Source organism: Anser brachyrhynchus (genome assembly GCF_964034855.1).
Source record: "Anser brachyrhynchus genome assembly, chromosome: 3".
In the NCBI taxonomy this organism is placed as follows: Eukaryota; Metazoa; Chordata; class Aves; order Anseriformes; family Anatidae; genus Anser; species Anser brachyrhynchus.
This window is the reverse complement of record NC_137696.1, coordinates 54,588,992-54,605,459: the sequence shown is the minus strand read 5'-3', so window position 1 is coordinate 54,605,459 and position 16,468 is coordinate 54,588,992. Positions and strand designations below refer to the sequence as shown.

At 42.6% G+C, this 16,468-nt stretch overlaps 1 protein-coding gene across 4 annotated transcripts in view; it reads right to left on the bottom strand.

The window, feature by feature from the left end:
• The window catches only part of UTRN (utrophin), a gene marked incomplete at its 3' end in the record, with an annotated part of 370,441 nt that overhangs the window by 288,791 nt on the left and 65,182 nt on the right, over positions 1 to 16,468 (bottom strand). For all 4 annotated transcript variants that reach the window (XM_080586229.1, XM_080586228.1, XM_080586227.1 and 1 more), the window contains 5 exons: positions 9,508 to 9,600; positions 8,040 to 8,117; positions 4,829 to 4,921; positions 3,769 to 3,941; positions 390 to 505 (listed from right to left, as the gene is read on the bottom strand). In XM_080586229.1, coding sequence (XP_080442355.1) covers positions 390 to 505; positions 3,769 to 3,941; positions 4,829 to 4,921; positions 8,040 to 8,117; positions 9,508 to 9,600 — 553 coding nt within the window. The remainder of the gene's footprint in view (positions 1 to 389; positions 506 to 3,768; positions 3,942 to 4,828; positions 4,922 to 8,039; positions 8,118 to 9,507; positions 9,601 to 16,468) is intronic.

The window sequence follows — 16,468 nt, the reverse complement described above, 5'->3', positions numbered from 1 at the left end:
AGCGTATATAACAAAGAACAAAAGATCATGAGCTCTTAGGCTATCCCATTCTACAAAACGCTCTGCTTGATCTGAAAAGCACAGACACTTGTAATGGAACCGCTATTTAAAATAAAATAAAACCAGGGAACCAACTTCACCTTCCTGTGCACTGTCTCTGAAAGGTAACTCAATATGAACCTTAAAGTTCAAGAAGCTGAAGTGTACATACACAAAGGGATACCCTTACCCTACAATTTATCTATTTTTAAGCCCAGATGTAAGGGATTGAAACAAGATATCACTGCACAAAACTGCTGGGATTTGTATACATAATAAATGTCTATATAAGCATTTTCTTTCAAAAGAACTCAAAAAGTTTAAAATCAAATAGAATAACTATATCGCACCTTCAGGATCCAACAGTTTCTCAATATCCAGGTGGTTTTTGGCTATGCTGAAAGCATGTTCCAGTCTCTCAACTGGGGACATCTTTATAACTTCATCCCAGCTGAAGAGCTCAGGTCTAAAATTAAAATACAAAAGAGAAAATACTAAATTTAATTTAAAGAAAAAATTCTATACCATTCAGAATTTGAAGTTATGGATATGAAGGGAGCTACCTAAGTTATATAAACACACAGGTACATATAAAGTACAAATATCAGCACATATAAGCAAATACAAAAGACAGACAAAAATATTCCTAATGAGAATGTGAAAACCACAAATCAATTAATTGACTGCATGTCTGCAGTGCCATCCACCTTCCATTCTATACATACTACTTGACTGCAACGGGAGATTAAATGCTACTGACAAGAAAATAAATAAACCCTGTATTTAAAACTTGTTCCAGAACCATTTTTCTTCAATTGGTTCTTCTACAGCATTATTATTGCATGATTTTTGTGTCTGGTTCTGCTGGGTAATCAAGAGCCACTCTCTTCCTAGAAAGCCTCATTCCAAACTTGTGAGGTGGCTCGGTGACCACCCCAGACCAGGAGCAGCAGCAGTCTCCACACCCCTTGCTCACTCACCCTGCCACGTGGCCCTTCCCCTGGTTTAAAAAAAGAAAAAAATCACAAGGACTCATGAGAGTCATGACGTGAATCAGACCAAGGAGCCGATCGATTGACAGTGCCAGCAGCCTTCATCTTGCATTAGCATTTAACAAACCAAATCTTCAGCACAGCTGTGCATGCTAAAACCTACCGGCAGGTCTAGGGGGGAAAGAGCCCTTAGCTCTTGGGGTAGAAAAAAGGATCAGCAAAGAGGGCCCCCTCCTCGTGGTATCTATACCTACAGGGCATGAACAGCCAAGCGCTGCAGCAGCACAGCTGTAAAACTACAAACCATTAAAATACTTTCCATTCCCCTCTAGTAGTGGCTTCTCATTAAAACACTTATTGATCCCGTGTTTTATAGAACTTGGGGAGGAAGAGATGGGCCTGCCTTTGATTCTTTAAAGCTTAATTCAGCTGTAAATTGACCTGTGAGTATCCTTTTAACATCTGTTGAATCATTACACTTTGTGAAACAGGAAGGCCATAAACCAGCAGGGTCTGAGAAGCAAAAAGCCAAAGAAAGGCTAGAGCAGGGGAAAATATGCAAAGATCCTGATATGAGCTTATGGAATACTGTACCTCGATGCAAGAAAAGCGACAAGGATAACCACGCAGATTCACATAAAGTTTTAGAAGAGACTTCTAAACTGTACCAAAGAACAGAATTCAATTCAAAGAAGAACTAGGCTAATATCAGGAAATGAAAGAAACTAACACAATAAAATGTTACATGTTCGATTCCCTCATATAATTTTAAGTACTGCCAGCCTTACAAAGTTATAGCCAAGAGGTAACGCAGTTAGCAATTGTTCATAGACACATACAGACAAAAGTGAGCTACTGAACCTCTTAATGAGATCCACAAAAATGCCCCTATATTAAGTGTCATAGGACGAAGCTAAGTAAAAACCACAACACTGGCAATACCCTTTAGGCAGGGGAGCAGTATCAGTCAAGGTAAGCTACATAGCTTTGCTGTCCTACCAATTCTGCATCCTGCCTCAATCCCCTTGTCCCTTGCAAGCCTTTTATAGCTTTTCTTTCAAATCCAGCCTAAATTTAAAGCCAGCTCAAGATTTCTCAGATGTGGGGAAAATGGCGCTTCATTGGCTGAAGGACTGGCGTCCAGGGACAGCAAAGCTGAGTTTTGAAGCACTGGCAGCTGCTAGGCGCCCAGGATGGGGGAATAACAGGCTCAGAGAGATCAGCAGAGTCAGGTAACTGTGAGAAATTTTATGAAGCCAGAAAAAAGCACAGTTACTCAGAGGTTTCAGCAGGGGCTTTTGCCACATAGCAGTGCTCTGGGAAGGGCAGAGCTCACAGACTTCAGATCCCACAAAGCCCAGGCAGATAGTCACAGGGCAGAAGGACAACAAACAGCTTGATACTGATTTTGCTACCTCTGCCCTTCTTGGTACCCTGGGGAAAGCGGGTCTCACCTGCATCTAAAGCTGGTGGTCTCTCCGTCACAAAGCTTCCCATTCAGTGGCAGAGCCATGCCACTACAATGACACTGATAAAACCACCAGTACAGCTCACACCTTGTTAATACTTCTGACTGTAAACTCCAGAGACTTTTGCTAGTATTTCTCTGCCTTTGCAGAACAGTCCTTCTGATCGCTCAGGAGCCCTCACTGTGGTGCAGGTGCTCCCCATGCGTCATCCATGCAGGCTGAACACCAGCCAGCTCCAGGCACACAGGTATGTGAGACCAGACCCAGGCTGAAGGCAGCAAGCCTGCAACAGAGCCTGTTAGTTCAGTCAGCACAGGCCAGAGAGCAGAGAACAGCAGGCTCCAAGTCAACAAATGCTTTTGTGACTGCTTAATATCTGCAGAGTATAAATATTCAGGTGTTTGTAAAGTATTTGCCATGACAGATACCTGGCGGCCAGGAGGAAATATCATAGCATTACCACACTGGAACGGTTATTTATGATAAAGAACAGCCAACCCTTGCACAAAGAATGAGCTGACTTCATTTAAGATACACCAGACTAGAATCGATTGCCCAGAAGCAGATCTCACACACACACAGATATGCAAGTTTCGTAAGAGTCTGTAACAAACATTTCTTTAGACTACCAAGAAGTTCTCCAAAATCAAAAAGAACACAAGAGATTCTGCAGAAAGATGCTTTAAATAACGTTTTTTATAAAGTATAATGAACAAACTAATAAATATACGACAGACACCTGAAGCATTCCATTATCCCTTAGTTCTTCTACTCAGTGAATGCAAAAATGCACTCTCCTGAAAGAAGTGAATACACAATCTCTCAAGTAATGTATACAAAATCTAAGAAGAGCTACTGAGCCTGTCTTTCTCATTCCTTCATTTTGAAGCTTCTGTATCTTCCAACTGAAGGGATATGGCAAACTGAGGAGTTTTTTCCCTTTGCAGGGGAGGGAAGCCAGCATGAAGAAAGTGCAGGGGAAGGGAAGTAATCAACCCTCCCCTACAGACGCCCATTCAGCATACTCTCTATATAGTAGATACTTAAGAGGGCTGTAAATCCACACAGCCAGTGTGCATGTGAGAACAGTTACACCGCTGCCTTGGCTCCATCCTTTGCAAGGCTCTGGCAGTAACTCCGAGTTGTTACTGTTATCACAACAGCAAACTACTGAAACAGGCTAGAAGCTGTCAAATGCTCAAGCATGAAGACATGAGGGGAAAAAAGCTGCTTACTTCTCTAGGTCTGAGGGGAGCTATGTCACTTACCTGTGTCTGTGGATGACAGCATTAAAAGCAAGCCCATCTGCCCAGCTCGTCGTGAAGTTCAGGACATTGACTTGACTGTAAGGTCTCGAGGACTGCCGAACCCAGCTCAGCAGGATCTTCTCACTGTTAGTCTGCTGCAAATCTGACATGATGTTCTTCATCACATCCTTCACCTGCAAGACAGCAGCAACTACTCCGTATAGACACGTTCTCATCTTTTCCTGCTTAACAAAACCTTTGAACCATGCTAGTTCACAAATCAGGCAAGGGTCTTTTCTGTGAAAAGGTAGGCGTCAAGCTCTAACTCCTTACATGAAATGGAGGAATAGGAGCCTTCAGGCCATCTTTACACTCTGCTGATTACAAGAACCAGTAATGCATACGTAATAAACGAGAAGTTACCCCTGCCTTACAGCCCTCCCCCCACTCCACAGTGCTGCTGGCACTCAGCGTGGACTATAATATTTCTCACTGCCTTGTGCTAGGGTTCCACTAATAAGCAAACCCCAAAAATACAACTTTGCAGAAGTTTTTGGCAAGAACAGGACAACTGCTCAGCCAACACAGGAAGTTTGCTGTTTGATGTGCTATGTACAAGCATCTGCTGCAGTTCCTCCAAGCGAATTCCGTGATCCTCTCAGGTATGTGGATAAGCCAGGAGCAATTCAATCTATGTGGCTGAGAAACAAACCTACAGAGCAGCAAATAAAGATGCAAACCCAACACAGCTACCAGGATAGTAGAAAAACGTCTGCAAACAGGAGCGCGTAAGTATTGAGGAAGGAATATAAACACAATGCTTAGCCTGAAAAGCCTCTGCAACAGCCCTAGGAACTGAACTGAGTGACTGAGTACAACTTAGCACATATGAGAACGTGTGCTGTGGGAGGCAGCCAACAGACAGAGGTCGGAAACCAAACACTGGCCTGCCTTTATTTACCAGCCCAGAATAGAAGCAGTTATTTTCTTCTGCCAAAACCCCAGAAAAGTTTGTGAGAATCCCAAAAGATAGATGCGCATGATTCCTGGAAAGGAAGAGATCTCACAGCAGCCTCCTCACCTGCCAGTGCAAGATAATGCTCCACAGCAACCCCAGTGTCAGCTTGTGATTTCCATCAACGATGTCAGTTCCTCCGATATTCACCAGCTCCACCTGGAGAGGTCAGACCAACTCTGTATCAAACAGTGTTACCAAAGCTCCAAGGTGCAACCCCATCCCCTATCCCTGGCTGTCCAGCCATGTTATCAAGTGTTCTGAAATAACCAGCAGGAAGAAAGAGACAATACTCTGTCATCTCTGGTTCTATCTCAGCTTGTCATGACAACCGCTTAAACAAGACACCAAAAGATGGCACCAACAAAGACGTTCATTTGGAAGAGTTTTATCCTCTCCTCTAATATACCATACATGCCAGCAAATAAAACTGAGCAATAGATATGCAAACGTGAAGGAGCTTTAAAAAAAAAAAAAAGTTAAGAAGCAGTCCTGCTCCTAAAAAAAACACTTTAACTCCTCAGTTAGAAACAGGTTTGTCCTTTGCATGAACCAGCATCCAAATGGGAGAAGTTTATATAAGGAAACCTAAAATTCAAGGGAAAAATAAAATGTTCAAGTTTCCTATATGCATAGGACCCCATCTAAACTCGGTGGCATTATGACTGAGAATGCTATAAACATAAAAACATGGAAAGAGAGGCAGGGAGATGATTACATCAGCACATGGGAGGGCACAAGAGGCTACCCACTCCAGCATCAAGTATGCAGCACTCAGGAGAAGAGAAGCCCAGAGCACACCACCGGACACTCGCTCACTGCTACTTCAGAGTCTGAATCCGGGCACCTACTCTCCGTTCAGAGGTTTCAGAGAAAGAGGCACCAACTCTGAACCTGCTTTTGGAGGAAGCCAACAGCAGTACACTGCACTGATCACCACCGTGGCCTACAGAAATGGAGTAGGAACCCCTGTGGCAGATGAGAGAAATACCTCCTGGGGTGTACGTTCACATACTGCAACGCACTGCCATACAGCGCAGAAAGTGGGGCTCATTCTTGCAAATATCCTCAGCCAGGAGCCATCCTCCAGCCCCAGGAGTACTGTGTGCTTCACCTCTCTGGTGAAACCTTCCTCTCCCTTGCTCACCCCTGCTTCAGAACAAAGCAGTGTTACCCACAGCGCCCACCAGAAATAGTTCCTAGCCTGCGCTAACCCTAAGCACCGTATCTGGGACTGTCACTGTTCATATTGACAAAACCTGCACCAAGGAGCTGGCTAGCAATTCAACAACAGGGACAATTCAGTAACTGAGCCCATCCTCTGGCTGTCAGGGGATTTGTCCCAGAGTAGACGAGAACAAACACAAAGTTTCGTTTTGTTTTAGAGGGCATCCCTGGTATGTAAGAACATAATGGCATTCTGTATTTTTCCTCTTATCACACAATCGTGAATAGCTTGAATTTTGCAAAATGTGCTTGTAACCTCATTGCTTTCAGATATCATCTAGGCAATTTCCAGTTCCCCATAGCTTTCAATTAGAAAAAAAATCAAATCAAAACTCTGTTGCTGAGATTAACATGGAACCACAAATTATACTTCAAAGTACTAAGGAAGTTTGGATTTGTGGGTTGTCCTCTCCTAATTTTCACAGCAGCTGGAATAGAATCTTAATGTAATGCTCTTTGCAAATGCCGGGCATGTACTTTCTAAAGGCAACTGTAAATTAAACAGGCCAAAACAGGTCAAAAGAGTCAGCAGTGCACAGCATTAAACAACTCACTGTAAACCACTGTAGAACATAAGGAGCGGAAAGCAAGACAAAAGGTCAGGGGCACAAAAATAAAGCAATTACATTACAAGAGCTTTTTTCACCTGCAATAGAAGAGAAACATTCCTGAGAATGGGTAACACAAAAAAAAATCTTAATCACAAGTATTATTATTACTGTTAAGTACTGTATTCCCCTTGCAACCTACACCATACATGAAAGACTCCACATGCCCACTTTTGTATTTTAATGATTCTGAATTAAGCCGCTGTTTTCAGCAGCCAGCCAGCAATCCATTAGGTGGTGAGTGGAGTACTTAGACTTGAGCAGACAACCAACAAAAGGAAGCTGACTGTGTGTCGTGTGTCTTCTCACACGCACACATACTTCCTAACGAAGTTAAGCAGTAGGCATAAGTCATACACCTGACCTTAATAACCTTCAGTTAACTAAGACCATCTGTTTATTTCTAGAAATCCTGATCCTGCCAGCTTAAGGAAGAATTAATTAATTATTGTAACTCAATATCATTTCATTTATTATCTTCATAAAATAAATCAATTTCAAGCTGGAGAGACACATTACTTACCCTCAGAAAAAAAAAATCAATATTTACAGTACCTCACAGAAGAGAAACAACCCACCACTAAACTCTGGCTGCTTCCTAGAAATATGACACTAGTCCACCAACGTGGAGGGTAAAGTGCAGCATTATACAGCATGTTTGTATCACTCTTCAATCAGCAGTTTACATAAATATGTCAGTGCCTTTTTGCATTAGATGTATTTCGTTGCCAGAATGTTGTTATTAAACTATTTCAGTGCCTTGACATTTGCAAATAGAAATTCTAATTATAGAGAACTATGCTTATCAGGATTTGTTATCCAGGGGAAAAATAAAATAATTTTGCTACAGCACTGTTAGTTTCCAGGCAGAAAGAACAAAAAATAAGATAAACAACTATTACTCTCATTTTTCTTAAAGAACGGTGGTTGGTTCTTTTTATTTGCTTGTTTTTCCTGATCAATTAGCAAAGGTCAAAGTTAGGAACGCTCAAGAACAATTTGGCACAGGGATAACAGATGTCACTGGAAAGATCCTCAAGGATTTTGAGAGCAGGACAAGGAAACACAAAGACACAAAGCCTCTCATACCCTTACAGATTTACATACAAGTTATGCATCTTCACTGGAAATTAGCCATTTGTCCTGCCATGTTCATGAGCTATGCATAGCAGGGTTTCAAGTCAGCCTTGTTTATGGAACTGAACACATCTTAGCAAAACAGAGTTTAGTTATCTTAGTATTAAGTTAACATTTTAAGATTTCACAAAGCTGCCAGACACTGAAATACTACACTGGATAAAGAAAACTCAGAACAGTTTATCTATTCCTGCTGAACTTGGATTCTAGGTGCCAAAATCTTTATCCTCTGCATTTTGAACTCATTTACAAACAGGAATAAATTAAAGAGTATATCAAAAACAGTTGTGGAAAAACATGCTCACGTTGTTTTGATGCAAGACTTGCAGCACTCGGTTGACATTATTTAAGGCATGTACTCTTGTAGAACCTCGTTCTTTAGGCTGGAAATAAAAGTGTACAATCTGTTTATATCAGAACAAACTTGACTGATCAAAGCAAAATAAGTGAGTAAACAATAGGAAATTTGTCTTACTTTTCCTTTTTTTTTTTTTTAATAGGAACAAACCCAAACAAGATTACCCACAAGAATTTCAAAATAAATATCAAAATGAAAACTGGTCAGAACAATATTCCTCAATCTGAGGTACAGGACAAGTCTTGGATTCAAAGTATGCTTCGGTTTACCTTAAGCAAGTCCAGAGTTTTTATTCCCAACATCTGCAGAGTTAGGTACTGGCAATACAACAGCAAAGTGGGAGTTCCCGGGGAAAATCTGAGGGTTTTGAATGTTTGCCAGAGTAGTTGAAATTTTTTAGCTCCCAAGAGGGAACAAGCAGCAATTGATTTTTCTGGCACTGAAAGCCTGCTAAATCTTTGCACACTGGGAAGAAGTTATACTTCCTGACTTTCTCTTCCTTTTAATATCATGACGAGAAAAACAAAAAATACTGCAACTCCTGACAATACCTGCCTCTCCGTTTGCCATTAATCGCCAAAATTTAATTCCTGGAGCAGAAAATGATCAAACTGCAAGAGCATGGAGCTGACCTTGGAACACAGTAATCAACAAAATCAGAAAGCAAAAAACTCCTGTTCTCTCCAATAGATTTCAAATCAGACCTCCAAATCGTTAGAAGAACTAGTGAAACGCATCTGTTCAGAAAAATAAGGCAAGCTTACAAAAATTTAAATGACTAAAGATTTCCTGTTAAAGGCAATAAATCAACTTGAGATTTTTTTATAAAAAGTGAAATCAAGAATTTAGTTCCAAGCGATGGCACAGGTTTCACTATGCCTCATCTATCTGACTGAAAAGGCACCGATGTTCGCAGGGGAAGAGGTTTCAGCCCTGCAAGCATTTTCTCAAACCTGAACAAGCCCTGAATAGTTTTTCAGCCCCTTGCTATCTGTAGGATCACAAAGGATTTTTCCAATGGAGATGCAGGCTTGTTTCGCCTACTGCATCTTGATTTTTTGTTTAATTTTTTTCATGAGCATATTAGAAAAAGTCTGCAGGTATCCAGCTAAAAGCCACTCTTCTGGATCATCCAGAAACAGACCTTTAGAATATCTCTATTAAAAAAAAATATATACTGTGTGAGTAACACTACTGGCTTTACATGCTTTGCTAAACAGCATCTTAAGCCTCAAAAGAAACAATTACACAATTAGCTCCAGCCTGACCCCATCCTCCATGAGTCAATCTCCCTGAAATTCCACTAGAACTGCAGACCGCATGTCAGATTACACAGCACAAACATTTTTAAAATCAAAAATCACAAGACAGCTTTTGTTTTGATATGAATGCAACTCATATAACATTTCTCTTACCAGAGGTTTCCCTGTCAGACCTTCCAAAAGGTCCAAAAGCTTCCTTCCATCCTTCAGATCTGTGAACATGTCCTTGACTGGGGGTGTCCCACTCTGCAGAACAAACAAACAAAAGTGGTAATAAAAACAATGTGTAAGCAGGACACCCCCGAAAATGGCACTTTTCCCTTTTTATCTTCCAATTCACTGTTATTTATTACTTAACAAACTAAAACTCAAGGGACTGTGACAGTGATCAGGAAGGCCTCTCTTCTTTCTCCTTTTCTTGTTCTTCTCCCCACCTCTGTTTTTGTGTTACACCAGCCTATTACTAAGAAACTAAATAAACATATCCTAGCCCACACTGGACAGATGCTTTAACATGCAAGGATGGCAGAGGACAAAACCTAGCAAGTCTGATGAATCATTTGCAAAAGAATGTTTTGGTCTGACTAAATCTACGGGTGTAGGAAAACAGGGCTTTTCAGAAAAAAACTGTTGGGACAAATTCTCTGATTTTAGACTAGAGGTGATGGGGGGGGGGGGGGGGATAAAAAAGAAGGCAAAGGCAGTCAGCAGCTAAGTGCAATTACTTTTTAATATTCATCTACTGATTGCCAGGAGATCAATTAAGCTGCTGCTTTCATTGTCCCTTTGAAAGGCCAATTTGAGAATAATATTTTCTAAAAAGTACCTAAAACTCTAACATTTCCTTTTTTTCCTATCACCTTGTTTATACAACGTTGCTCTTCAGAAAGAAGGCTGTCAGAAGTCCACCTGACAAGACACAAATTAGATGATATAGATCTGTACCTTCATTCATCTCCTCCTGCTCTGACACCCATTACTGATTACCAAATGCTGGCTAATAAATTACAAAAAATAAAATAAAATAAAATAAAATAAAATAAAATAAAATAAAATAAAATAAAATAAATAAAATAAAATAAAAGGAAGCAAAGGAGCTCAACTCCCCACTGAACTCCATTTTCTGTGGAAATACCTGTTTTCCCCAAAAGTTCATAAAGGTCCAATTTAATTGGGTTTGATACTACTGAAACTATGCACACAAAACCAGAGCTGAATAGCTGCAGAACCACTTACCGACCTCCTGTACAGAAACACACCTCGATCACCCATGGTGTAAACCACCTAAACTAATAGTAGAAAGAATGGCCACACAACTAGGTCCCTTAGATAACATACACAGATACTAGCCCATTTTCAAAGCTAAATTAGTTTCGCAATGAATTTTCCTGACAAATTTATTCTCCAATTACTTCAGTCTTGCCTAAAAAATGTGTATATACACGCTTACACGTACTTACGTAAAGGCTGTAGAAAGATATGTAGCTGGCAGACTGACACCGAGTAGGAGCATTCACTACATGCCAGCGATAACATTCTGCTGTCACCTATTGCCACTGCCTGAGCTCAGCCACAGCCTTCCTAGCACAGGAAGGGACGAGGCTTTTACCCGAACGCATGCACTTCTCGGATGCTTTGCTTCTGCATAGCAACTCAACCAAACCTTTAAAGCACGCTGGAGCACGAGGACTGGCATACACTAGAGTATATCCAGGGAAACCTCTTGTGCAGTTTATGGTGTGTAATGGGAGGAGGTGATCCACGGGAGCAGGATGACAGCGACATTTAGTTGAAATTTGGTTTGCATCACCTCACAGAAGGTTCTAAAAGCCAGCCGCTAAGCGTCCAGGAGAGCAGACAGAAGGAGCTAGCAGAGGGCTGACTGGATGCAATACCGCTCAGACGCTGGTTGTAAAAGCAAATGCCTGCTAGCTATAAAGTGTCTACACACGGCCTAGCATGACCAGGCTGTGTGAAAGCACAGCACAGTCACGAGGCAGCGAGGAATTCGGACTGCTTCCACTGCAAGCACCTATAGACTTCTTCCCCTTGGCAACAGATTATCCAGCTGCTATTACACTTAAGCTTATAGCTTGTTATTTTTAATTCTCTAAATTACAGAAAGTGTTTAAATACCCTACCTACATACTCAGAGCAATAAAGCCGGGCTCTGCACATGACTCCTAAACCAGGCATCTTTTCATATAACAGACTGTTAAACACAACTAAAGCAACGCATTCGTATATAACACACACAAATGAAAGACACCAAAACTGAGAATGCTGTACTTATATATATCCTCAGTAAGTTCGTTGCCTTAGGTCCAGAAGTTAAGGGGGGGGGAGAAAAAAAAAAAAGAAAGAAAAAAGGATCTGCTGAAAAAGTGGAAAGATGCCTCATTTACTACAGTGTAATAAGGACGCTGAGAGTATACACCCTTCTTTCTTCCTTTCCCATCCTCTCCCTTCACACCCATGAAAGTAAAATGAGTAACTTGCTGCTCTCAGCCATTCGTTTAGCAGGTAGCGGTACGTTCCAGCCCCATGCAATGCACCCCCGCTGTGATAGTGGAAATAATCCAGATTCACTTTCTCACGAGAATGATTTTTTCATCCCTGGCCATCAGAGCACCACTTCTTTTGGTCAATTTAAAGAGTCAGCAGAAGAGTATTAAATTATTTCTGCAATCTAAACTACTCCTTCCTGGATTGTTAAAGTATCCACTATCCTCAGAACAAACAGACACGGCAACATTAAAAGCCTACTTATTTAATGGATTAAGTCTAGCAAAATATTCTCTATGGGAACGAATTCAGCCCATAGGTAACCCTCCTGCAAGTACAGGTGACTGCAGTTGGCTAGGAGGGAGCCGTAGCACCCACCCCATGGCCCATCACCACCTCCACTGCAGCACTGCAGCACAGCCCCCGCAGGAGCAGGGGGTCTGGGGGGAGCTGCCGCCCGTGGGGGACCCGTGCTGGAGCAGTTTGCTCCTGGGGGATGGATGGACCCCGTGGTACGGAGCCGTGTGGGAGCAGTTCCTGAAGAGCTGCTGCCTGTGGGCAGCCCCCGCAGGCTCAGTTCGGGCAGGACGGCATCCCGTGGGAGGGACCCCGCGTGGAGCAGGGGCAGGGAGGGACCGTGAGGGAGCGGTGGAGACGAAGCAGCGTTAGGACTGAGCGCAGCCCCCATTCTCCTGCACTGTTTGGGGTGGCGGAAGAAGGTAGGAGAGGGTGGACGGTAGCAGGAAGGTGGTTCTAGCTCACTTTTAGTTCCCATTGCTCTGGTCTGTTAGCGGCTGCCAATAAGTTATATTAATATATCCCTACGCTGAATGTGTTTTGTCCATGACACTAATTGTTCAGTGGTCCATATCTCAACCCATCAGCCTGTTTTTCCCAAGCCGTATTTTCTCCCCGTTCCTTTGAAGACGGGGACTGAGAGCATGGTGCAGCGGGGCTGAGCTGCCCGTGGCGTGAAACCACCACAGCCCACGGGGCACTGGAGGGCCCCACGCAGGCAGCACCGTCCACACCAGGCTGAGGTGAGGTGCAGCGCGGGGCCCTGCTGCCAGCTGCGTTCTGGGCAGGCCCGTGTGCTGCTGCCACCACAGCACGGGCAGCAGGGCCGGGCAGAAGCCCTCTCCCAGCCTGCAGGGTAAGGCCCTGCGCTCCGTGGGCTGCTTCTCCCCCCGTCCCTGCCCACAGCCCCGACTCTGCACCTCCAGAACGAGGTCTGGCCTTCTAGAGAAAGATGGATGCGCAGATATGTAAGCACACACACACACACATCTGAATTAGATAAAAAGCATCTCTCCGTAGAGTCCATGCTAAGCCTATCTAAATTTCTCCTTTTCAGAGTATTTCACTCACTTTTTACTTAAAGACAACACAAGCAGAAGGCAGTTCAACCTCTGCCAGTGTGCCACGAGGAGCGGCACTCCATCACCACGCACAACAAATGAAGAAATCTAAGTTCGTGCATTTTAAGACTGACAGTGACAAACCGTATTAAGCCCTCAAGCAAGGGCAAATTGCTAGTCACGGTTGTGTTGGTAAGTGCTTAAGGGCCAGCCTACACTGAGCTAAGCGCTGTACAAACACAGGGCAGATAATGGGCCCTTTCTCAAAGACAAAACAGGGTCCAGCTTACACCAGTAAGATAGTATAAAGGACAGGCAGGGACACACTGTGTACCAGAAGAACTGTGCCAGTTCAGGGTGTAAAACATTCACACCCCCCTCACCAAGCACTTGTATCAGTTAACAGAAGGTAGTTTTTCTCAGCTTAGCTTACGTTTGCTGTGACAGCAAAAAAAAAAAAAAAAAAAGAAAGCTGGCAGAAACCTCCTTCACAGCCTGAGAGGGCTTTGCCAGCAAAGCTGCAGGCACAGAGTTTCTACAAAAGAGACAAGGGCTTCTAAGACAGACAAAAGAACATAATTAACAGACTTAAGAAAAGGCCCCATTGGTTCCCAAATGCTTTAAACTGGCAGCAGGATAGGAGCTGATTCATTTAACAGGGATTGGCATAAGGAAAAGAGGAAGAGGGAAGAGAAAGTAAGGCAGAGCAATAGGAAGGAAAGCAAAAGAAATAAAGAACTAGAGACTGCAGGTAATCTGTGGACAGGTCTAATTGTGCTGAGCTGCTCTAACCTTGGTGTGGCAACACAAGTTAACCACCACAGGATTCACGAACAAGGATCAGAAACAGCCCACCCCCATACATTGAGTTTTGGTAGTGCTTTTGGTGCCAGCCCTTGCCCTGTCACAAGGCAAGGGGGACACAAAGAAATTCTGCTAGGTATTTACAGCAAAAAAAAAAAAATGCATTTTATTTACTCATAAGATTTGGAGAAAAGGAGGCTGAGTGGAAGCTGGAGAAAGGGGGGGGGGGGGGGGGGAGACCTCACTGCTGTCTTCAGCTACCTGAAGGAGGGAGGCTGCAGTGAACTGGGTGTTGGTCTCTTTTCTCAGGTGAAAAGTAGTAAGACTCGAGTAAACATCTTCAATTTGTGCCAGGGGAGGTTTAGACCGTGTATCAGGAAGAATTTCTTCTCAGGAAGGGTGATTAGGCATTGGAACAGGCTGCCCAGGGAAGCGATGAAGTCACCATCCCTGGAGGTATTTAAGAGACACGTGGATGTGGTGCTTAGGGACAGGGTGGTTATGTTAGGTAATGGTTGGACTTGATGATCTTAAAAGGTTTTTTCCAACCTGAATGATTCTGTGCCTCAGGCAGCAGCTACCTCTGCTCATTGACCTCTGAGCTGGAGACCAGACTGTCAGTGGTGAGGCCAGTCAGCACGGGCTTCAGCTTTGCACGTTCCAGCGAGAGCACCGCCCCACCTGGGGAGAAGCACCCGATGCAGCAACCCTCATATACCCACTGGCCGTCTTTCAGCCTCTCGACCTGGATCGGGTTTAAGACCGTGACTCACACTTCCTTGCACGCATCTAGCATTACTTGCTGTGCAAGGGAGATACAAAGAAAGCTAGTCTAGGCCAGCCAACATGACTGCAGAAATCACTCCTCCTCTTCGCCAGAAAACGTTCCCGGGAAATAAAGGAAGCTACAAGCAAAATCTGGATCAGATTTTTTAATTATTTTTTTTAAAGAGTCATCCAATACTATTGACTCGACAAAGATCAGCCATAAGCATTCACGGTTTGTTGCACTAAAGCCATACACAGCTGCAAGGCAGTCGTCCTTGAATACTTTTTGTTTTACAGTATAACATTCTCAACTTTCTCTTTATTACTAAAGAGGAAGTGTATCAAATTGAGTTCTGAGTCAAGTTACAGTGAATTAATGGGAGTCGCAGATTCTCAATAAGACATAGGCTCATTTTGTGTGTTTTTTTTTAAATGCAAGTTTTCATCACAACTATTTATGCTTTTGCATATTGTTCTTGGACATGAGATTATATGCAAAGTTAGCTATTAACTGTAAAGAAAGTTTCAATGTTTCCTTAGCTGTTTAACTAGAAACATGCAGGTTTTTTCTTTATCATCAGTTACTTGCAGCAGAGAGTTTACACGTTCTTTAAAATAATGAAAGAGGGTATGTTATTGGAATCATTTTCCAGTAAATGAATGTCAAAGATATTCAGGAGTAAAAGATAAGCCAACTCTATTTCAAATCTTCTTCCATGACACTGATTCAGACCTCCTAGCGGCAAGATGGAAATCAGGATGAAAGGTCCTCTCAGTTCCACAGTAATGCATGCTGATGGTCACCAGGGAAGTAATGCATTTTGTACAAGTGTATGTACGATCTTGCCTAGTCACTGCAAGCAGATGAGTTCTTGTTACTCAGAGCAGTCACTATACAGGTCATCTGCCACCTCAGAAACACCAAAACACCCTGAAAGTATATAGGGAACAGGACATCCCAATTTTCCACCAGATTCTTCTGATATTTCAATGTTGCTTATATAAGGACAGAATAGTTTTGGTTTAGAAAACAAAAACAACAGATGAGTGTTTTTAATGTCTAATAAAATGCTTAGTAAATAGGTCAAAATAGTAGTAGAACTGCAAAGACTCTTTTCCCCTTTCTCAGGGAAAAAGGGGAAATACTGAACAGGTTTGACACAAACAAAAACATGAGCCATGTGGTCAAGTTCAAGAACATTCCCAGAGAATTGATAGTAATCACCTACTCAGTTTAAACTCAGTTACAAACAACGCAAGGACTAAGAGCTACACTTCATCATGACCAACACAGACTAAGAAACATGTCAAGTGCTGCTACATCATGAGACCAGTGCATGGGAACTCAATGTGGGAAACAATTCAGAAAGCAAAAAGGTCATTGCAAAAAGTAAACAACTACGTCAACAAATAAGAACTGATAAATCTTGCCAATTTCTAATTTAAGACCATAATCATTGTTTACAGAAGTATTTTTATTAAAATATGTGACACTTTTTCCATTCTCCTTCCATTGACATGGAGGAGTTGCAGAACAGCAGACAACTGCTCGCTGTACTGTGAGCTGGCAGATGTACCTTGAGTATGCTCTACTACTGCCTTTACTATTTCTTTGCTCAATATGCCTGAGCAGTTGTGGAATCAGTACACAACACTAGTATCAAGACTATAAATTCAAG